Raw genomic sequence first — 25174 nt, 5'->3', positions numbered from 1 at the left:
AAATGATGGATGGATAGAGGGACAAACAGATAAATGATGGATGGAGAGAGGGACAACCAGATGAATGATGGATGGAGAGAGGGACAAACAGCTAAATGATGGATGGAGAGAGGGACAAACAGATAATGATGGATGGAGAGAGGGACAACAAGATGAATGATGGATGGAGAGAGAGACAACAAGATAAATGATGGATGGATAGAGGGACAAGATAAATGATGGATTGAGAGAGGGACAACCAGATGAATGATGGATGGAGAGAGGGACAAACAGATCAATTATGAATGGATAGAGGGACAAACAGATAAATGATGGATGGATAGAGGGACAAACAGATTTATGATGGATGGAGAGAGGGACAACCAAATGAATGATGGATGGATAGAGGGACAACAAGATAAATGATAGATGGAGAGAGGGACAACCAGATGAATGATGGATGGAGAGAGGGACAACCAGATAAATGATTGATGGACAGAGGGACAAACAGATAAATGATGGATGGAGAGAGGGACAACAAGATAAATGATGGATGGAGAGAGGGACAAACAGATAATGATGGATGGAGAGAGGGACAACCAGATAAATGATTGATGGAGAGAGAGAGACAACAAGATAAATGATGGATGGAGAGAGGGACAAACAGATAAATGATGGATGGAGAGAGGGACAACCAGATAAATTATGGATGGATAGAGGGACAAACAGATAAATGATGGATGGATAGAGGGACAACCAGATAAATGATTGATGGAGAGAGGGACAAACAGATAATGATGGATGGAGAGAGGGACAACCAGATAAATGATTGATGGAGAGAGAGAGACGACAATATAAATGATGGATGGAGAGAGGGACAAACAGATAAATGATGGATGGAGAATGGGACAACCAGGATAAATGATGGATGGAGAGAGGGACAATCAGATAAATGATGGATGGAGAGAGGGACAACCAGATAAATGATTGATGGACAGAGGGACAAACAGATAAATGATGGATGGAGAGAGGGACAACAAGATAAATGATGGATGGAGAGAGGGACAAACAGATAATGATGGATGGAGAGAGGGACAACCAGATAAATGATTGATGGAGAGAGAGAGACAACAAGATAAATGATGGATGGAGAGAGGGACAAACAGATAAATGATGGATGGAGAGAGGGACAACCAGATAAATTATGGATGGATAGAGGGACAAACAGATAAATGATGGATGGATAGAGGGACAACCAGATAAATGATTGATGGACAGAGGGACAAACAGATAAATGATGGATGGAGAGAGGGACAACAAGATAAATGATGGATGGAGAGAGGGACAAACAGATAATGATGGATGGAGAGAGGGACAACCAGATAAATGATTGATGGAGAGAGAGAGACGACAATATAAATGATGGATGGAGAGAGGGACAAACAGATAAATGATGGATGGAGAATGGGACAACCAGGATAAATGATGGATAGAGGGACAAACAGATAAATGATGGATGGAGAGAGAGAGACGACAAGATAAATGATGGATGGATAGAGGGACAAACAGATAAATGATGGATGGATAGAGGGACAAACAGATAAATGATGGATGGATAGAGGGACAAACAGATCAATGATGGATGGATAGAGGGACAAATAGATAAATGATGGATGGATAGGGGGACAACAAGATAAATGATGGATGGAGAGAGGGACAACCAGATAAATGATGGATGGAGAGAGGGACAACCAGATAAATGATTGATGGAGAGAGAGAGACAACAAGATAAATGATGGATGGAGAGAGGGACAAACAGATAAATGATGGATGGAGAGAGGGACAACCAGATAAATGATTGATGGACAGAGGGACAAACAGATAAATGATGGATGGAGAGAGGGACAACAAGATAAATGATGGATGGAGAGAGGGACAAACAGATAATGATGGATGGAGAGAGGGACAACCAGATAAATGATTGATGGAGAGAGACAACAAGATAAATGATGGATGGAGAGAGGGACAACCAGATAAATTATGGATGGATAGAGGGACAAACAGATAAATGATGGATGGATAGAGGGACAAACAGATAAATGATGGATGGATAGAGGGACAAACAGATAAATGATGGATGGATAGAGGGACAAACAGATTGATGATGGATGGAGAGAGGGACAACCAGATGAATGATGGATGGATAGGGGGACAACAAGATAAATGATGGATGGAGAGAGGGACAACCAGATGAATGATGGATGGATAGAGGGACAAACAGATAAATTATGAATGGATAGAGGGACAAACAGATAAATGATGGATGGATAGAGGGACAAACAGATTGATGATGGATGGAGAGAGGGACAACCAAATGAATGATGGATGGATAGAGGGACAACAAGATAAATGATGGATGGAGAGAGGGACAACCAGATGAATGATGGATGGAGAGAGGGACAACAAGATAAATGATGGATGGAGAGAGGGACAACCAGATGAATGATGGATGGAGAGAGGGACAAACAGATAAATTATGAATGGATAGAGGGACAAACAGATAAATGATGGATGGATAGAGGGACAACCAGATTGATGATGGATGGAGAGAGGGACAACCAAATGAATGATGGATGGATAGAGGGACAACAAGATAAATGATGGATGGAGAGAGGGACAACCAGATGAATGATGGATGGAGAGAGGGACAACCAGATAAATGATTGATGGACAGAGGGACAACCAGATAAATGATGGATGGAGAGAGGGACAACCAGATGAATGATGGATGGGTAGAGGGACAAACAGATAAATGATGGATGGAGAGAGGGACAAACAGATGAATGATGGATGGGTAGAGGGACAAACAGATAAATGATGGATGGAGAGAGGGACAATCAGATAAATTATGGATGGGTAGAAGGACAAACAGATAAATTATGGATGGAGAGAGGGACAACCAGATAAATGATCGATGGATGGATAGAAGGACAAACAGATAACTTATGGATGGAGAGAGGGACAAACAGATAATTGATGGATGGAGAGAGGGACAACCAGATAAATGATTGATGGATTATAAGCGTTCGACTAAAACATCGGTTGATACGTCATAATGATAATACACATACACCTTGAAATATCACGTGTTTTGCGTTAGGCTGTGCTGTTGTCGTGAACCTCACCACACAAACCTCGTGTCCTTACGATAGTACAACAATTAAAAATTAAACAGTGCTATCGATGAGTTATCTCGGCAAAGATCTGCCGTTCAGAATTATAAATTTAATTAAGTTAGAACACTTTCTGCCAGAAAAAAATCCACTTATCTATTGCCCTTGAGCTGCTATTTTCTCTCTCTCTCTCTCTCTCTCTCTCTCTCTCTCTCTCTCTCTCTCTCTCTCTCTCTCTCTCTCTCTCTCTCTCTCTCTCTCTCTCTCTCTCTCTCTCTCTGTTGTGGATGTGATGAACACATTCTAGACATATTACTGATATTTGAAATTTCGGCAGATGCTAATTATTGTAAGTGGGTTGATGGCAGCTGTCTACAAAACGACATATACGCCCAACATATGTTTCTATATCTACACTCTAGCGCACTCTTCTTCCTAAAACATATTCTGTTCGTGAATCATTATGGACAACAATGGGTTTTTAATAGCGCCTAGCCCATTGACACTGACCTCTCGCCTCATTAATGGCTCGCCCACTCACGGAAGGAAGACACTCACCCCAAGCTAATGACTTGTGTGACCTCGTTCTAAATTTAACTCTACACTTGTGAAACAGATTTTTTACCAGTCCATTATTAAACACCGGAAGTTAACTTATACATGTACTTCCTTTCTTTTATTACTGCGTGCGCATCATGGAATGTTGATGATATTTTTGACATTTTTGTTTTTAAACGTGCTTTGTTCAGCATTTACACTCCGATTTTCATTAATTTGTAGTAAAAAACCGACTTTCGCCGAGTTTAGCACTGTCTTTCGTGGAGATTTTCATTTCACGTGTGTATTTGTCAAGATTTTCCTCAACATTAAGATTATTGTATAATGCATTAAAGACCAGTAAAATAGTTGCGCAAAAAAAAGATATATTTGTACATGAAATCCCGTATGGAAAAAAAATGGAACTTCGGCAATGAATATATATAAACTTAGAATGAGCAATTTTATAATGGGGACATTTTTTTTTTATGCCAGAACATTGTGTACTAAGTCATCGTTTAAAGATATTGTACCAGATGTATATGTGTACACAGTGTACATAAAACTGAACTGAATACTTACTGCTGTAATTGTCAACATACCATAATATTCGATGGTATACTGGTAAATCGTCTGTATACTGTAAATATTCAATTGTGTACAATAAAGTATTTATATACTGTCATGATTGATGGTGTACTGGAAATTCGTCTGTTTACTCTGTGTGTAATTCATTGGTGTATCGTTAAATCGTCGGCATTACAAGTATATGTGTATTATGCCGATTAACCGTCTGTATAATGTAAACATTCAATGTTGGTCGGGTAAATCGTCAGTATAATGTAAACATTCAATGGTGTACCGGTAAATCGTCAGTATAATGTAAACATTCCATGGTATACCGGTAAATCGTCAGTATAATGTAAACATTCAATGGTGTACCGGTAAATCGTCAGTATAATGTAAACATTCCATGGTATACCGGAAGTCCGTCTGTATAATGTAAACATTCAATGGTATACCGTAAGTCCGTCTGTATAATGTAAACATTCAATGGTGTACCGGTAAATCGTCAGTATAATGTAAACATTCCATGGTATACCGGAAGTCCGTCTGTATAATGTAAACATTCAATGGTGTACCGGTAAATCGTCAGTATAATGTAAACATTCTATGGTATACCGGAAGTCCGTCTGTATAATGTAAACATTCAATGGTGTACCGGTAAATCTTCAGTATAATGTAAACATTCAATGGTATACCGAAAGTCCGTCTGTATAATGTAAACATTCAATGGTATACCGGAAGTCCGTCTGTATACAGTAAATGATTAACGGTATCCCGTTAAGTCACCTGTATACTATCCATATTTAATGGTACATTATATTGTATACCGGTAAACCGCCCGTATACTGTAAATAGTCAATGGTTTACTGTGACAGTAAACAGTAATTAATGGTATGCTTTTAATTGGTTACAGACGTTTAATTGCTACGGTTAAATTAATAGTATAATTTTAATGTCTTACATTGTAACGCTATTATGGTCCAGTATAATTGTATGATTATCAATATGTTGTAGATGACTATGGTGCTATGGTCCAGTTTGATTCAAAAGGAGATGCATTGGGCCGATATCGAATCATGAATTACCAGAAGAACCCCAGAACCAAAAAATACGAATACATTGTGGTGGGCAATTGGTCAATGTCACTACAATTGGATGTAGATCGTCTTGTTTGGTCATCTGGAACATCCGGAGTCATCCCGGAATCAAGGTGCAGTGAACCGTGTAGCTTTGACCAGTATAAGTACATCGGAAAATCTGGAGATTCCTGTTGCTGGGTTTGTATCACGTGTCAGGATTTCGAATACCTAAAGGACGAATTCACGTGCGAAGATTGTGGTAGGGGAAAATGGCCAAATAAGGATAAAAGGGATTGCCACGTGCTTCCTAAACAATACATGCAATGGGATTCAGTCTATTCTCTTGTACCCATGGTTTTGGCTTGTGTAGGTCTCATCGCAACTCTCGTCGTTATCCTCACGTTTATGAAGTTTCACGATACTCCCGTTGTCATGGCGTCCGGACGAGAGCTGAGCTACTTTTTACTGTCCGGATGTTTGATGTGCTATTTTATAACTTTTATACTAATTGCCAAACCCTCGACTATTATGTGCGCCATACAGAGATTCGGGGTTGGTTTTGGATTCTCTGTGATATATTCATCTTTATTAACGAAAACCAATCGAATATCGAGAATATTTGACAGCGCAAGGCGGTCGGCAAGGAGACCCCCTTTCATCAGCCCTAAATCACAAATTGTTATAACATGTATCTTAATTTTAATTCAAATTTTATTTACTATCGTGTGGCTTGTAATCGAACCGCCTGGGACTCGTATTTATTTACCCAACGGCAAGAGGAACGAGGTGATACTAAAGTGTAAAACGGATGACATATCTTTCCTGGTGTCGCTAATGTATAACATGTTGTTGATTGTTGTGTGTACTCTTTATGCCATTAAGACAAGAAAGATTCCGGAGAATTTTAATGAGTCGAAGTTCATTGGATTTGCTATGTACACGACATGCATCATTTGGCTTGCCTTTGTTCCTATCTACTTTGGAACACTCAATTCTTTCCAGGTAAGTTTATTTTTCATTCCGTACTTATCGATGCATGTTTTATGATACTAAGTTACCACGACAAAAACAATATTTCGCCAGGGGGGACAACTCCACTTAATGTATATAGCGGAGTTATCCCGCTTAAAAAATAAATAGTATAATGGAGTTATTTGGCAAAACATATTATTTTAGTGAAACGGGGTATTTCCCTTGTTTAAAGGACGGGGAGGGGGATTTTTGGATATACATGTATATGTCAGTATTGTGACGAGAGATGGTATGCTTTTATTCCTGAAATATTTAGCATAGCCATGCCATATTTTTTTCTTTATTTATTTCTTCTTTCTATTTTTTTAAAATCATTTGTAATTTTCAGAAGAAGGCTCTAGGAACGGGAACCTCTGTCGTAATGCCAGATTAGTACTGGAATTTTGTACAATGTTTGATTTACACATACACTTCATTAACGGTTGGATTTAAGATCAATACTTTGTGTTTTCCGTCTGTATTTTTACAAAGTTATTAAAAGGGATATTAAGATTAGTCGCAAGTTATTGCAGCTTATTAAAATACCTCACCCATTCACCCAATTGTTTTAGCATCTAACGTAAAATATCATTATAAATTACATTGTAATGTATCAAGATTGTCCATATATGGTACATAATTGATCGGTTGAGATTATTAGACATTTAGATGCTGCATATTATCTTAATATCTTAAAAAATGATGATGTATAGAAGCATACCATAGCTAGAAAGTGGTTTGTGTTAGAACGCCGCTTTAAGTAATCTGGAAAATCTCCTATTCCGGGAAAACAAATCTCGGATTAAGTAACGAGATCCCGTGCTGAATATTGTGTATATTGGCGATATTGTGTCTCCTAACACACTGCTAACTCGATGTGAGATTAATTGCTGTTGGAGGCAGCCCTTAGTCCCTAGTCATGCAATCAATTCATCAATATCGGCTTCAAGGAGCCGTCCATGGCGAGTTCCTTGGACAGGATCTGTCCGCGATTACTTTCGGAACACTCTATCACCAGCTGAGATGTTCCGATCGACCTCCCTATCTTATAAAATTGTAAAATAATGAGTGACAGAAAGACTGCCCAGACTACCGAGGTTTTGATATAAATGAGGTATATAATATTCTTATATACTCTGAACAATAGTCTGGAAAGTGTATGCAAATTGTGTCCAAATTGACGTCGGTTTTTGTCTATCAATCTAGATTTTTGAAAACCTGCTCTGAACAGACATATTCCAACGTTTTCGGGTTGAAACACTAGCCGGAGAATACCAGAGATGGCAAATGTGGAAATAAACTTAATTGTCACATCTGGCGTTAAGGAAAATGTTATATTATTTTGTCTTACTAGAAAATTTGACTGAAGTCAATATCATTTCCCCAAACTCAGTCTTAATTCAATTCAGATATGTTCTTAAAGATATATAAACAAATACCTTCGATCCAGAAAACAACACCATTGTACATGTGAGTCCAGATATGTATACGGTATCATTAAATGAAGATACATACTGGGTTTTTTTAATTAAAAAATCTAGTTTGATGAACAATTGCCTTTGGAAAATGAAAATCTGTTCTTTACACCGGCTTGTTTACCGAGTTTACCTCCCGTGCACAGCAATTGTCATTTTGAGACGGGGCCTCCCAATACATGTGTAGTAGCTGGTGGCTACCTAACTTAACAATACACATATGCGGAGGGCCTGCCGCATGTTACTCATACCAAATGGGTATATATTGTTTCTTTCCGAAGTTAAACATCGGTTAACATAAGTATGTAGTACACATCGGATTAACGAGATCGCGGTGTACACAACGGGTGAACGAAATTATGGTGTACACATCGGATACACGAGATTATGTTGTAAACATCGGATTAAAGAGATTGCATTGTACAAACCGGATTAGCAAAATTGCGCTGTATACTGTACATTGGATTAATGAGATTGTATTGTACATATCGGATAAACGAGACTGTATGGTTAACACCGAATTAACGAGACAATGTTGTACACTGGATTAACGAGACAATGTTGTACACAACGGATTAACGAGATAATGTTGTACACAACGGATTAACGAGATTATGTTGTACACACCGGATTAACGAGATAATGTTGTATACATCGGATTAACGAGACAATGTTGTACACCGGATTAACGATACAATGTTGTACACCGGATTAACGGGACAATGTTGTACACCGGATTAACGATACAATGTTGTACACCGGATTAACGAGACAATATTGTACACACCGGATTAACGAGACAATGTTGTACACCGGATTAACGAGACAATGTTGTATACATCGGATTAACGATACAATGTCGAACACCGGATTAACGAGACAATGTTGTACACCGGATTAACGAGACAATGTTGTACACCGGATTAACGATACAATGTTGTACACCGGATTAACGAGACAATATTGTACACACCGGATTAACGAGACAATGTTGTATACATCGGATTAACGATACAATGTCGAACACCGGATTAACGAGACAATGTTGTACACCGGATTAACGAGACAATGTTGTACACCGGATTAACGAGACAATGTTGTTCACCGGATTAACGAGACAATGTTGTACACCGGATTAACGAGACAATGTTGTACACACCCGATTAACGAGACAATGTTGTACACACCGGATTAACGAGACAATAAACACTGATTTAACTAGAATAGAACTGATATCCATCCTCAAAAACCAGTTTTATTGTGCACACCTGTTTAGGTCATCATACTGTACACGCACGCGCATTACAGATATTCTGTCTTACATACTGGATTTACAACGTTCTGTCATATACATCGGATTATCGGGAAAATGTAGTACAAATACACTCCGTATGGACGAATTCCACAGTAGGATGCTCTAATCAGCGATAACGAGTACTGTCCCTAACAAGCTTACATGGTCGATGGCGATCCCAGACTGTCAATTTTAGGAAATTAGCTCGCAGTGGTGACAATTATGTATATCTCGTCAGATTATCACGATAAAGGACTGGCTGGTTATATAATCAATACTCATCGATTTTGTTTTTATTAAGATGGATCAGTTCATCAAATCCTATTATGTATACTCGTTACTTTGATTGAATAGATTTTATTACGATTTTTATCTTATTCGAAATAGCCGATTGCCACATGCATGCACTGTAATTATGACTTTTATTAAAATCGGGAATAAGTCATCGCCATACAGGTACAATGTATTCGTGTTTACATATAGGTGATAGTGATCTTGACAGAAGCAATTCTACCACAATAGGTCGTGAAATAACATTTATCATTCAGATTTAATGACAATCTTCTTTTGAAATATGTTTTGTGGTTCTGTACACTGGGAGAGGTGGTACAAAAACCCCGCACGTACGTTGTGCAAAGAATACCGACATAACAACCAAACCATAATTCTAAATCAAAATCGATTAAACGAGGGAAAAAATATAAACAAAAAATGATTGAGATACCAAAAAAATGCATGAAGAATAAGACCAGATGATTCGGTAGGGTAAGCGTCTTCTGTTTCATCGACGACACCCGCCATACAAATCTAGGTCAAGACGACACCCGCCATACAAATATAGGTCACGACGACACCCGCCATACAAATATAGGTCACGACGACACCCGCCATACAAATCTAGGTCACGACGACACCCGCCATACAAATCTAGGTCACGACGACACCCACCATGCAAATCTAGGTCACGACGACACCCGCCATGCAAATCTAGGTCACGACGACACCCACCATGCAAATCTAGGTCACGACGACACCCGACATACTAATCTAGGTCACGACGACACCCGCCATACAAATCTAGGTCATGACGACACCCGACATACAAATATAGGTCACGACGATACCCACCATACAAATGTAGGTCACGACGACACCTACCATACAAATCTAGGTCACGACGACACCCGACATACAAATCTAGGTTAGGACGACACCCGCCATACAAATCTAGGTCACGACGACACCCGCAATACAAATCTAGGTCATGACGACACCCACCATGCAAATCTAGGTCACGACGACACCCGCCATACAAATCTAGGTCACGACGACACCCACCATACAAATCTAGGTCACGACGACACCCGCCATACTAATCTAGGTCACGAAGACACAAATCTAGGTCAAATCTGGGTTAAGTTACAATTTCAAAAGAGAGGGTATTGGCAAATGAACCATTAGGCATATCAACACGCTAACTGAGTATTGGTGAAGCAATACATGTCCCCTACCGAGCCCCGCTAAAAATAGTAACAATAACTTTGACCTTGGCACAAAAAGCTTTAACCTTGAATTCGTCCGAGATATTATGGGCCTTTATCATAGTTTTAAGTTTGATCAAAACCCCACATGGGATGAAGCCACAAGAGCGCTGACAAATTTTGGAGTTACGTATACATACAAAATTGTACATAAGATGTTTGTTTGGTTTGTTTTGGTTTAACGGCCCATCGACGGCTGTGTGTAGGGCCATGATGATTCGTGAACAATCTCATTATGAACAAACATCTGGGAACCGAAGACAAAATCAGATAAAATGTTCATTTTGAAAAGCATTCGAATTGTATACTTAGATCATTAAAATAAGAAAAGGGTTAAAATGATAAAAACATTAACAAACAGATGATGCGGACTATGTGATAAATAAAATGTCACAAGGGGTAAGGTGGGGAAAAGGACATCGGAGTCTATAAAATAGATCGATGTCTTTCAAATAGGTAAATAGTGTCCACGGAACTCACTTAAGAGGTTTTCATATCCGGTTTCGAAATTAGTTATCACGAATGCGTTTAAGATAGGACAATTATATTAAGAAATGCTCCACTGTGTAAATGGGGTGTCACATGCCATTTTGTCACATGCATGGCACGTGAAGACAACTCCTCTCTACGATCTTTCCGATGAGGAATTACGGTTTTAAGTTTCGGTTGTACTTCTTAAAGTTTGTTGCTGGTCTCAAGAGACCAGCGTTGCTGCCACTTAATTTGGAAGGCTGTACCAGTAACAGGGTTGAGATTTGTATATGGTACTTTGATATTTGTTTGCTGGAGATTTGAAGCTTTTTTTGCTTCCCTGTCAACAAGTCCGTTGCCTTTAATGTCGACATGGCTCGGAATCCAAAGACATTTGACATTTCTTTAAGGTACAAGATATTCGAAAAACAAACATTTGTACGAGTGTGTTTTCAGGAGCTCGTAACTGTAAACTTTGAAAGACAGAGAGTCAGAACAAATGATTGCCTTTTAATGCGGTATTCATCGATGTGGTCGAGGGCCAAACCGATGGTATTTGCTTCGGCGGATGAAGGCGGCGTCTAGTAGTCGAACTGACGTGCAAAAAGTAACAGTACAACAGGCTGCAGCTAATTTTCCTCGCCTTCTTTGGAACCATATGTGTAAAGCTCAATCGGAACACCTCGCCTCCGTCTGCGAACGTAGGCTAGTTTCGAAGAAAATGACGAGGAGTTCCGAATAGTGTAAAGCTGTGTATGAGAAGGATGATTTAAAATGCATTCCGAAAGGAGCAATTGTGCTCTTCGAACATTACACGTACATACGTACAGGACTTGCGGAAAGGAAATCTATAGTCCCGCCTGTTCCATCGGCTGGAGATTGCTAACATGCATTAAGCATATCAACTTCATATCGCAAAATGAAATAAAATATTCCCAAATAAGATCACGATGTCGGCCATATAACATTACTATGGTATTCATTAATAAAAAAAAGAACCTTCAATTTTCGACCTGACCACTGCTTTCCAACAGAAACTCTAAACATGTACAATTAAAGAGACTCTCCCTGAACCGAAAGGAACATAGCCTATAATTAAGAAACCATTTCTCTTACTTAATTATTGGGTCCACCATTATTACTAGAAAATACTCCATGTGTACCTAAGCAACCCTTGCTAAATGCACTCGACCAAAATCGCGGTGAAAGGTCACGAGGTCATGGTCAGTTGAACTCTTACAACGGACTCAAATGACATCGAGGTTTCTTCACCCTATCGGTATCGCGCAAGGTGAGTAACACGTACATTTAGCACGTTTAAATTTGAGATTTTGAGATTGGTTATTTTTTTGAATACATGTAAAAATTGTGTCAATCCGACCAACCATCCTCTTTAAAGTCCGCCATAAAAATGTAATTAAACGGGAAATAATTGTGACAATCGAATTTCTTTTCATTTATTTTTAGCATCATTATCATTTACTGAAATCATTATTTGCGAAGACTGAACTTGACGAAAAGAACATTTTCGAATGGTATGAATGTATGCTTAAATAGACTTAAGTTATCTATTTGTTGGCGAATCGATTTCTTGCAAAACTTAATAATTACAGTTTTTCCATTGAAATATCGAAAATTGTTCAATTCTACAAATGTGAGATTTTGACTTTTTTATTTGACCAATCAAAGCTCTGCTTAAAAACGACAATAGGAGAACTTTAAAACTGCCTACATATGTAAGTATATTTTGCTATAAAATGTTATAAATATAATATCTAACAGTATCTTTAGTAATATCGTATATACTGTATTTTACTCGTGTGGCTAACAGTTTGATACGCACTCTTGAAAAATATAAAAAATATTAGCCCCACTCGTGAAATATATTTGGTATTACTGACGACACTGTTAGATATCTTCTATATACATATATAATAAGATATAAAAATAGATCTATAAGTACATATACACTAACCTATGCATCAGTGGAATGGCCGTTTTAATCCCTATTGCCTCTCTCTTGCTGTCAATTCAAACCTTACTCTTCGCGATCGGATTATTGGGGCATGTGCTATCACACATTATCGTAAAGGACTCGTTAGTGTAACATTATACATAGCTAATATAGAGATGAATTCACTTCATTTGAACTAAGAAGTGCAGTGAAGATGTTGACTCTAGCACTGGTGGCGGAGTCCTCGCATTCCGGTTTCAGTATTTCGCCGCGTCTTTCTAAGGGCCCGCGTCTCGTACCGTAAACCACTTAAAGCGGGCATTCTCTACTGTAGAATAATTAGGGTTAATGAATATTTATTATCTTGCTACTTTAGAAGAATGCGTCTCAATACGGTACAGTTGGTGATTCAATTTTACAGAATTCGCGGTCATTAAATACAGCGCGAAAATAGAGATTCTGCTAATATTTATCTACATGTACAAACAAAAATATAGAAGTGTTTAATGTTGCAAAATGTTCACACGGGTTGGTTGTGCGAAATGTCATTCTCGCGAAAAAACGTCCGACTTGAACATTCGCGAAAATATACAATAATAAATCGCTAAAATATCAACATCGCAAACCATCAGGTAGATACAAGATTGAGGGGCAGTGGGAGGGGGTGGGTCGTGGGCTGTGTTTATGAATCGTACAGAAGAGTAGGGGGGGGGGGGGGGGGAGGGGGCTGTATATATATCTATATGAGGAAACGTACAGGGTAAGGTGTGTGTGTGTTGGGGGGTGGGGGGGGGGGGGGGGGGGGGGGGGGACAAAAACAAAAACAAAGCAAAAAGAACAAAAACCAAAAAAATAAAAACAAAATAAAAAAGACTCATCTCAGCTCCTGGAAACTACGGTGGTTGGGACCGGACATTATAAAAATATTGCGCTTGAGCGAAATATAATTTTCGTTCACACGCAAAGATAACTCGTTCACACCCAAAATATCTAATTTGCACGCAATCATATTTCGTTTGAACGAGACGTATTTTATGATGCCCGCTTCCAGTCGATGTACGAAACAGCTTTGATGCTTTATATTCATTATGCGGAATACGTCATATTTGTTGCTGTAATCACGTGTGTGCGATTTGAATAATTCTTTGATGAGTTTTAAACTTATTCTCAACCTTATATAGAGACATGGGCAATATGACAGGACTGGTCGGATGGCGAGGAGGCGAGAGGGTTGTTTAAACTCCAATTCTATGAGAGATATCAATGTACAGCGAGGCTGGGCTGGTCGGATGAAGAGAGGGGCGAGAGACAGTTTAAACTCTCTTCCAGTACATATTTCTTTTTCATGTAGTTATGTAAAGATAATTTCGTTGCGTTTCGAAACGATCTTACCCATGTCGGCATTGCTGGTACAATTGTAAACAGTATTGTTGAGTGCCCGACAGGAATCGAACCCCTGTCTCCGGCGTGAAAAACTACGACTACTGGGTGTAAATATGCGATCTCCGCAGATACCGCCTATCAAACACTGTGTACAAGCCACGCTGACCCTTTCCATTTTCAAAAAAACTGACCAGCCTGTCAGGGCTTTATTACACATAGTCCTGCCATTGTCTAAAATCTACCAAAATTTACTTAAAATCGACACACACTGGGTTTTGCTCATTATTCCACAGAAGGAACCAACTTCCTTTGTATTCAGGTCGGCCATTAGCACTCTTATAAACGAGAGAGTACCAAACCCAACATTGGACATAAGTCGGCTCTGAAGATCATGCAATAATTATCATGAGATTGTCTTCTCTATATGTCGTCTATCTGCATGTTTGATCAACTGTTGGTTTTGGTTTATTTTTTTAACGTCCTATTAAGAGCCATAGTCATTTAAGGACGTGCCGGGTCTTGGAGGTGGATGAAAGCCGGAGCACCCCGAGAAAAACACCGGAGTACGGTCAGTACCAGGCAACTGCCCCGCGTGGGTTTCGAACTCGCGACCAAGAGTTGGAGGGCTAGTGATAAAGTGTCGGGACACCTTAACCATTGGCCATCGCGGCCCCTTTGACTGCCGGAATCCCTCCAATAAACGTCTTTTCTTTTTTTTTAGCATCAGAGTCGCAATTAAGATGAATTATGAACGAAACAATTTGGTTTTATAAATATTATTGTAATGAAATAACATATAGATAAAAAAAATCCTTCATTTTTCAATTTCCTGAACGGACAATTTCCTCTTAAAAATTCCTATGCAACTAACCAAAAGAGTCGTTATAAACAGCTTTTTAAGCAATAAAAATGCTTGTTTCAAGCATGATCAAATACTGCCACTTTAATGGCAATTTACGTTAAAAAGTTCATAAATAGTAGATGCATAATAAAAGACCCATCAAGCACGCTTGTTTGGTGACAGAAAGCGTGATATCTAAAATGTCTACAACATTAACCGATAGCAGGACACTTCCTCGGGGAGGTTACCCAATATACATACACAAATGCACAATTACAACTCCAATCGATCTGTAATTTCCTCGCCATAAGCTCTTGTCTGAACTGAATAATCCTAATTACAACCGCCATTTCCTTCTTTAAGACTCCAATCTCTGTTCATATTACATCAGCGCGCGCTCGCGTGATATTTAGATTCCTAATATTATCTAGAATGGATAAACAGGAGGTAACTGTTTGAAATATCCGGACGGCTGTTAATGGCGGTATTTAAGTATTTGGCAACGGATACACAGACGTTTTGACAAGTATAATTCAGTTATCTTATGAGCTATAAATTGATACAATAATTCTTCTATTTTGAATTAATGTTTGAGGCGCGTAATATATCATCGATCACCGCAAATTATTGATATTTCAACGCTGCTCTGTACAATACTATTCATTATGGCAATGTTTAGGGCTGAACTTAACAATAATCAAGCAAGTCTTAGGCTACTGTTGCAAATACACTGCATGGTTTATTGTACAAGGAATGATATACCTCATAAGCCAACAACATCTGCAGATTTATATATCTCTGGGGGCAAAGAGAAGATGCCAGCCATTTGCAAGGTTCATTCCAACATTTGAGATCGTTGTAGTTTTTTTTCTCTCTGACCTAACCCCCCACCACTCTCATTGCGAAGTAAGGCTCGATGCTATGTTACGCTAAAAGCGATTCCATTGTCACTACCCCGGTTCTTATTTAATGAACACGTGACATTACCTGAATATGACCTAGATCTACATGGCAGGTGTCGAGGACGTAAATACTACCTGAACGCCTGGTCTTACTCTCCATTGCACGTTTTGACTTCGTTAAAGTACTGAGTATAAGCTATCTTACCAGCTCAAGCTAGCGTGAATTTTCCTTTAGCCAAATAGTAGGATGTTTGCTTTGAGAGCCAAAGGTGGCTAGTTTGAGCCCCAGTGACGGTATGGTATTTCCATAACCCCAAGTGAAAGCTATAGGAGATTGAGAGGCTTCCGTGGAGCGAATTAAAGAACTTGGGTTGTAGTTGTCTTCGGGGGCGAAGACTTTGTGAAGGAGGGAGTAGTGTAAAAGTAGAGAGTATAAGGTCACTTTACTAGCCCAAACTAGGGGTAACTTCCCTTTAGTCTAGTGGTAGGATGTTTGCCTTGAAAGCGAAAGGTCGTTAGTTCAAGTCCCGGTGCGGGCTGGGTATTTTTGTTACTCTTTCCCATTACAGAATTACGGTTGCGTTAAAAAGTCGGTAGTGTCTTGTTGTTCAAATGCAATGTTACCGATCGGAGGTTGATAAAACCGTGTCAAGGTTTCGCCAATTTAGACTGTAGTCGCTTTAAAAGACCCTTAAGTGGTATGGCCACGCCATCAGTGGACACTGACGTCATACCTTCTCAGCTTGTCCTAAGGCTGAACAACGATAAAACCCTGAAAGCACGTGTAGTAGTTTTTGATGTTCATTGCGCTGTTTTACTTACAATTAAAGGTTTTCGACATGAAATACGTTTATATTGATTAAAGGCAACGTCCACGTCGTATGCTGAACAAATACGGCTCCTCGTTTGTTTCTAGGAAACTGGTACTTACTCCGTGCAAGAACAGGCAGATAAATTGAAAGTCGAGAAGCAAATCGACGCGAGGCACTTCATTTTCTATATAGATTTTTGACACGTCATACGAATTCACGTTAAAGAACCATATACTCTGGTTAGTTTATCCGGTATACACTTTCCGAGAAATCTTTATTTATTTTCTTAGCTTAGGAACAAAATGGTGTAACCCAAGAGCTATCCATCAACTCGCCCAGTATTCACTAAAACTTTCTATTCGACATCTACACCTGATATCTTAAAGGGTTGTTAATTCAACTGTACTCACGAACCGCGGGAATCAGAAAGGGCCTTTCTCTGTAAACATACAGCCCCTAAAGTAGATCTCGGTATTTAACCTATTCAAATTTATTACCTCACTTATAAGAATAAATCAAATCCGATGATAAATGTAAAGTTACTTATAAACATTCAATAAGTGATTGTCATTTTGCAATATAATGTTAACTATTTCGGAGAAATTACAAGGGTTAAAAGTTGATTTACTGCCACTAGAAAAGCAAGAAGCACTGTGAGTTTTTTTTCTTTTCGTTCTTTCCAGTTTGTTTATGCTTTCTTTCCTTTACTGATATCTCTGTTGCTACAATGTATCTGCTACATATCCACCTTCAAATGACCCTGGCTGTCGTAATAAGTTAAAACTCTACATGTTCATCTTCAAGGTTTATTTGCATTCTGCAGAAAGGACGTTGACGTTCCACAATGTAATATTTCATTTTCTATAGCTCTTGTTTAAAAAAAAAAGTCTGTCTGTGCTATGGAGAAAAACGAAGCTGGCGTCCTAATACAAATTGTAGCTCATTTTCCATTTTATCTAAATAGTTAATGGCAAACACATACAGTCAAACCTCGATGATTCGAACTTCGTTGATTCGAATTTCTCGCTGTATCGAACTTTTTGCTTGGTCCCGAATTTTCTCACTATATAACACTACTAACGAAACTATGTATGATTCGAATTTTTATAAATCGAAGTTTTCGATGTATCGAACTTTTTTCATGACCCGTTAGCTATGATATTATAGGTAATTGACATCTCATGATTCGAACAAAAAATTTACCTGTACTGACCACTGGACAGGTGTTTGTCGTGACCCCTGCGGCAAGATTTCACACCTCTCCCCCAAATGCCCTGACTGACAATAGGGATAACGATAGCGTGTGTTGTCACTCCCGGTCATGGGGTTTATTAATAATCAGATCAAATTGATAGATAAAAAGTGTATTTAGAAGCCATGACATTTAATCGCTCCGGTAAAACATTTCGGTAGTCGTCTCTGATCATCTCCGCCGCCATTGAAATCAGCGTTCGGTGAGTAAATTTTACGGAACTATAAAACAACCGGACCATTTTTAAACACAAACAATTAGCGATGGCTTCACTCATATTCAAAGTGTCACGTTTCAAACTTATACATAAATATCCAAGTAAATCAATTATTTGTCATTCAATCATGCATTCTCCAACCGATCGGCATTCCGTATTTTATATGCACATAACGTAAACGCACGTGTCTTTAGCAGAAAAGCCTAACGACTTACGTAAGTGTGCATTGTACTTCTTTTGTTTTATCTGTTAAACGCGATATAAGTGTTTTGTAACCGATACATATTCTGTTTAATTATCAAGAAAACATCGATCTATTGTCAACCATGAATAATTCGAAGTCCCGCTGTATTGAAGTTTTTCTGTTAGTCCCTTGAACTTCGAAACATCGAAGTTTGACTGTATTTTCTATATACATATTTATGCAAATTCACTAAATATGTTGTTATCCTAGATCCTTAAAGGGTATGTATAGAGACAAAACGCGTGTAACTTCTATCCAAATGTACACAATTATTTGATATTTTGTAATTATAGACTCTGAAATTGTTTATGTGTGTTCTGCCAGATGAATCTATGTTAAGAACACACTATTTGATGCTGTAGATTCATCGACCCAGTTCCCGCCATAATCTGTTCCATTGTTCTATTTACGACATTCTCCATCACCCACGCCGCAAATCAAGGCCAATTTATGGCATAATGTCCCCCACATCAACTCATTCTCCTGTTATCGGGTATTGTAGATTTGCTCGGGAGACCTCACAGAATTTTTACAGCAAATTCTATAATCGTGATGAACTATGTACATTTATTATTGATGAGGCAATGTTCGTATTTTAATGAAGTAGCATTGCAATACAAAGCGCTCTACATCATTAGAACTGGGTCAAAGAGTGTTTGCAAAAATTGAAATATATATCAATAAATCTCTATTACTGTCGATTACAAACACAAATAAATTGCTCTGTGGACAAATTAATTATTGAAAGACATTATCTTAAATTTATTTTCATTTTATAAGTAAATCAAAATATTTAATTGGTTTTTCTCACTGCTTCCTCAGTTTATAATAATATTACAAAGTCACCAAGGAATTGCATTTAATCAAACGAATGATTTACAATATAGCCGATGTCATTGAACACCGCTTGCAGGAAAACTCGCTTAAATACATTGTACGTGTGATTTCTTATCTCCGTGTTAGTAGGTAAGTGATTGTCGGCGCTTTAAAGTGACATTGCTGTCACTGTGCATGAAATAACTGTCTACTTTTCTTTAGATTTTAATTTTGGTATCTAGGAATAAGTATTACATTATCTTGGTGTCAGAATTACGTTGCATACTATATTTCGGGTCATCCCCCTAAAGTTGCGCGATATGATCGTGTTTCAGTAGTGGCGATCATGATGATTGGAAGAGAAAAAATACGGGGATCCATGAAAACTACAAAGAAAATAAGTCTTTACGTTCCAGTTACCAATCTCTTCGTTGTAAAAGTTGTTCGACATATAAAAACGAATATCGCGTTTTCAAAATGTCAATGACTCGAGGTAGCGAAAGCGAAATTATCAGGCATGTTAACTGTCATGGCACGGTATTTTGTCTTCGGAGAAAAATTCGATATTGGGTAGTAAGTCTTTGGTTGTCTCCTGTATCTGTATACACCGGAAATGTAATCATCGTCTTAGCTATGCTAAATCTCGTTAGGTCGATTTTTTACAGGTCCAGATCATCACCCTATGTATCACAGTCTCAGGTTAGGATTACTCCCGTTATGTCGAATTTTTTCAGGGTCCAGATTTTTTCAGGTCCAGATCCAAACCCTGTGTATCTCGATCTTGGTTAGGATTGATTTCGTTATGTCGATTTTTTTTCAGGTCCAGATCACCACCCTGTGTATATCGATCTTGGTTACAATTAATCCCGTTATGTCAATTTGTTCAGGTCCAGATCACCACCCTGTGTATCTCGAACTTGGTTAGGATTAATCCCGTTATGTCGATTTTTTCAGGTCCAGATCACCACCCTGTGTATCTCGAACTTAGTTACGATTAATCCCGTTATGTCGATTTTTTTCAGGTCCAGATCACCACCCTGTGTATCTCGAACTTGGCTACGATTAATCCTGTTATGTCGATTTTTTTTTCCAGGTCCAGATCACCACCTTGTGTATCTCGAACTTGGTTACGATTAATCCCGTTATGTCGATTTTTTTTTCAGGTCCAGATCACCACCCTGTGTATCTCGATCAGCTTGAGTGCTACTGTGGCCCTTCTGTGTCTATTTACACCCAAAATGTATATAATCGTCTTCCAACCAGAGAAGAACGTTCGCCGCCTCACAATGAACTCGGCCAGCTATAACAAGAAGCCTCAGACCACGGCCAGCTCCATTCTCACCAGTAACAATCACGGTATGTCAGCATTTATTGTCGCAAAAAGGATTTTCTAATACGAGTTAATGATTTTGGATGGTTTAAAAAGAAACGATTTGTCAAATCACATATCTGTTGATCGTTTTATTTTTTTGTTAAGTTCGTTGATTCAGGCGACTAATAAATCTGTACTAATATTTAAACTCGCTGAAAACGCTAAAGGGGAGATAGCTCTAGCAATTTTATCCGCATTTGAAATAGAATTCCGAGTCCTATTTTATGATACGCCTCAATACTCTTAAGGAGTTCCACATAAACAAATTATTGATAAGTATTTAAAGATTCCATCGCCGACAAAGGGTCATTATGATCGATTTAAAACAAGAATAGACTGTTGTACAATTTAAACAATACCATAAGTTTCATACTTAACAGTATCACCACCCTCCAAAAGTTACATAATTTACACTATTACCACCCTCCGAAAGTTAATTAGATTATTTCCATGCCGTGTGTGTCATAATAATTAATGCAATTTTGTGACAAGCTGTGTATACGCTGTCGGCGACGTAAAATATTTAACGAAATCTGGTGACATTTCGTTTTCATCCACATTTGATTTGGAAATCGCGCAGAAAGTTGCGCGTAATCAAGTTTGATGGCGGAGCTGGGATTCTTCACAATCGCAACATCTCGGGGAAATTTCCGGCAACACTCGGAAATCTTCTCCGAGTGTTGCCGGAAATTTCCCCGAGATATTGCGATTGGGATTCTTCATTTTGCCATGCAAAAGCACTTTTTGTTAAAACGAGACGAGGACTCTCCATTTGCGATGAAATTTTTATAAATTATATAATCAAATGTTTAACGCAACTATTCAGGTTTAGATTTTACATGCGTTACGTTGTAAAAAAAAAAAAAAAAAAAAGGGAAAATAATAGGTTTTTATGTTTGAAGCGAGCGCGACAGCCGCCATCTTGGGAACTTGCCTGATATTCAATTGCGTCCCATTATGTAATGCCGTACCTATTTGGTATAACTGGTACGAAAGCCGATAAGGGAACGCACGGATCATGTTTTGAATTTTAAAATCGTCGAAATCAATTATCGATAACAGTTGATTTTAAAAGAAAATAATAATGAAGTTTATTGTGTAGCCTAAGCAACATGACCCCGCTGGCTGCAGCAAACACAATTTGCTCAGTAATATGATTATCATAGTACGTTTTTAACATAACTATGTATAATTTTTTACCATTATCAAAATTGATATTGGTAACATTATCCTTCCTAAACAACAAATGACTTTCACGTATTTTACGGTATGAATTTTATCTCAACTCGCCCAAATTTATTGAGTTTATTTAAGCGAAGCTTTTACATAATGTGGCACAGTGTGTCGGATGCAATTGGATAAATCAAATCGAAACCAATATAGATCCTAGCTCTCTGATAACGTTCAACACTCAAATAATTGTAACGGTACATTGGTACTCTATAGAGTCTATTTATTCAGCCCATCATGGTTAAGAGGACATCCCCAATTTAACAACATAAAAAACATTATTACGTTTTTACTATCGGCAGTTGATCTAGATTATAAATGAGCTGAAAAGCTGCATAGTGCTATTAGACCGCTCTTTTTATTGATTTCGTGGTTAAAACAAAAATGCTGCACAAAATCCAGATATTTGTTCTTGTCGGATAAACATCGCCATTTCGTCTCGTAAAGGTTAAACCCACATCATGATCACGTTTAACAACGAGATTACAACGAGATTAAAACAAAGAGTGTGAACACCTTTGATCAAAGCAACTCAATTTACTTCAAATCTTCGCAAACAAACCAGATTCACCAATTTATATAATTTTATCTCTTATCGGGTCAAGGATGTTTGCTATAATTAAACCTCATACTTTGGAAGAAAATGCCAACATGGTCACAATATAAATTTAATTTTCCCTTGAAATTAGACGGAATTTTCCCTTTACGATGAAGCAGAATTTATTGAAGGGTTGTTTTAGGAAGACGATATTTGATCGATGCTTAAAAAATAACATATATACAAAATCGCATTTAGTCGTGATTTGATAATAAAATTAATTAACATGTCATTGATTTCTTAAGAAAAAAAAGTAACAGATACCCCTCTTGAGACTGAATATCTTTATAAATGATCTATAATACGACATATATATATACAATGCATGTAACATTCGAAATTGTATAACAGGGGTCTTTACATTAACTATCATTGATTTCCATTTCTCAATGGTAACATGCCAGCCTTTCCAGCTTGAGTTTACCTACCTTTATTTATGATGTTCTTTTCTTATCAGAGATACTGAAGAAATGTTGTTGTCGTCATCATAGTAGTCTTAGGCCCTCGACCCATGTCATATAATACGTTTTTGGTATCTGTTCATTTCATTTGATCTTTCTTTTTGTCTAAAATATCTCTAAAGTCCTTTGTATCTTAGTCTCCGAATTCTCTCTATATATCACTATTTCTACACAATTCCAACATATTCGTTAAAATGTCCCCATATTAATTTTAAATCAAAACAACTTGTCTTAAACGTCGCAAAAATATTTCAGATATGGCATAAGTCTAATACATACGTTAGCACAGGGCATCAACTGTTTCTATACGAATCTTCAGTAACGCAATGGGATGTACCATTAATATGTGTTTTTTTGACAAAAATAGCTGAAAGGCCGTAAGGCCGTAATAGCGGACGTAAAACCCATAAATAAATAAATAAAGACAAAAAATAGACATGTTTTGACAGGATTATTAAACAAATGTTGGCTAGAATAGCAAAAGACGACAGTCGGAGATTGATCGTGGTAGAGTCCTAAAAAATCGACTTAACTACCAAAGTAAAGTTGGAAGGCATTCAATTTCACAAAATATTCGCAGCTTATTGAAATTTATCAAGCACAAGTGACACATCGCTTAGATCATATATATCTTTTGAAATATACGTAAAACAGTATGTTATTGTACGGCTTAGTGCTGAATAAAATCACAGTGATGGATACGTATTCAAGAATGTTGCTTTCAATTCCACTGTTTTGCTTGTTTTTTTTTTTCAGATGCGTTTTCAGAGAGAATTAAGCTAAGCGTGAATTATGACCAAAGATTCGGTGTTACAACTACAGCCGAGAAGGATGACAAAGAAAAAGATACGCCGGCATCATCTCTTTAAATCACACGGTGATGGTGGCAATTCGGATGAGATATTTCTCGCTTTTCCAAGCTTGGTTTCGTGGAATCTTGAGCAACACACCGATACTATATGTATATTCATTGGCCTTGTGACACGTGTTTTTCTTGTCGTATTTACTAAGAGTCAGTGCACAACAAAATGCAATTCCGAACTGGTGTGGTTCAATTTACCTTGTAGCTTACGTGTGTATATTTTTACTTGTGAACGCATTAGTTTCCAAACTAAGCATCCAAATCATTTATTTTCCCATATACTTCTTGGCAAGTGAAGCTGGTGTTAATGATGATGATGATGATGATGATGATGATGATGACGATGACGACGACGATGATGATGATGATGATGATGATGATGATGACGATGACGACGACGATGATGATCAATGATGATAATGATGATAATGATGATGATGATGATGTGGTTTCTAGAAAGCAATGATTATGATTTAATATTTGGCGAAAATAACACCGGATATGACATATTCTCAATTATTATCGTGACGCAATGTCAGAACTCAAAAAAATACATCGACAAAATTCCATTTACTGTAGTTTTATTTGTCGCAGACAATCTTATTGTCTTTGTCTACGTCAAACAAACTCTTGTCGTGTTAATAAAAACGTATAGCCGTGCATCTTACCTATCAGCAGACCTGATGCCTCTCTGACCAATCACAATATTTCGTTGATTCTCTGATTCCAGCGAATAGCGGTCCAACCATTGCCATTCACGTGAGCCGGAACCGGAAGTCTTTGTTTGAATGTGTTTATGTAATACCATTATTTTCGTATGTGCTGTCATCGTGTAAATAAACAGTGTACATCGTTAAATGGTTTAATGTGAGTTACTATATGATTTAACATAAATATCCATAAGATAGTAATATGTTATGTAGCCGTGTATATAAGTTATATGTTTATATACCTGTGTATATAATATATATGATAAATAGATGTGTAAATAATGATACGACATAACAATGTATATATAATTGTGTATAAACTAATATATCAATAATAGTGAATGTATGTAGTTATATGTCTATAAATAACCATGTATAAGTCATTATCATTAT

General features: G+C 37.8%; 1 protein-coding gene across 1 annotated transcript; it reads left to right on the top strand.

The window, feature by feature from the left end:
• The first annotated feature begins 5276 nt into the window (after positions 1 to 5276).
• LOC117330813 (metabotropic glutamate receptor-like) lies at positions 5277 to 24416 on the top strand. Its single transcript, XM_033889314.1, has 3 exons — positions 5277 to 6337; positions 20712 to 20904; positions 23966 to 24416. Exons 1-3 carry the CDS (start codon positions 5285 to 5287, stop codon positions 24076 to 24078), a joined length of 1359 nt encoding a protein of 452 aa, XP_033745205.1. The 5' UTR covers positions 5277 to 5284; the 3' UTR covers positions 24079 to 24416.
• The last annotated feature ends 758 nt before the right edge of the window (positions 24417 to 25174 follow it).

Source organism: Pecten maximus, chromosome 7 (assembly GCF_902652985.1).
Source record: "Pecten maximus chromosome 7, xPecMax1.1, whole genome shotgun sequence".
Lineage (NCBI taxonomy): Eukaryota > Metazoa > Mollusca > Bivalvia > Pectinida > Pectinidae > Pecten > Pecten maximus.
Note: the sequence above shows the minus strand (reverse complement) of the source record. Positions and strands in the feature narration are given on the sequence as shown.

What these genes read in the sequence shown, in the direction of transcription:
- LOC117330813 (XM_033889314.1), top strand. Translation starts at nt 5,285, where the DNA reads ATGGTCCAGTTTGATTCAAAAGGAGATGCATTGGGCCGATATCGAATC. An exon ending in GAACACTCAATTCTTTCCAG is followed by an intron (nt 6,338 to 20,711) that starts GTAAGTTTATTT and finishes TTTTTTTTTCAG; the next exon opens with GTCCAGATCACCACCCTGTG. An exon ending in TCTCACCAGTAACAATCACG is followed by an intron (nt 20,905 to 23,965) that starts GTATGTCAGCAT and finishes TTTTTTTTTCAG; the next exon opens with ATGCGTTTTCAGAGAGAATT.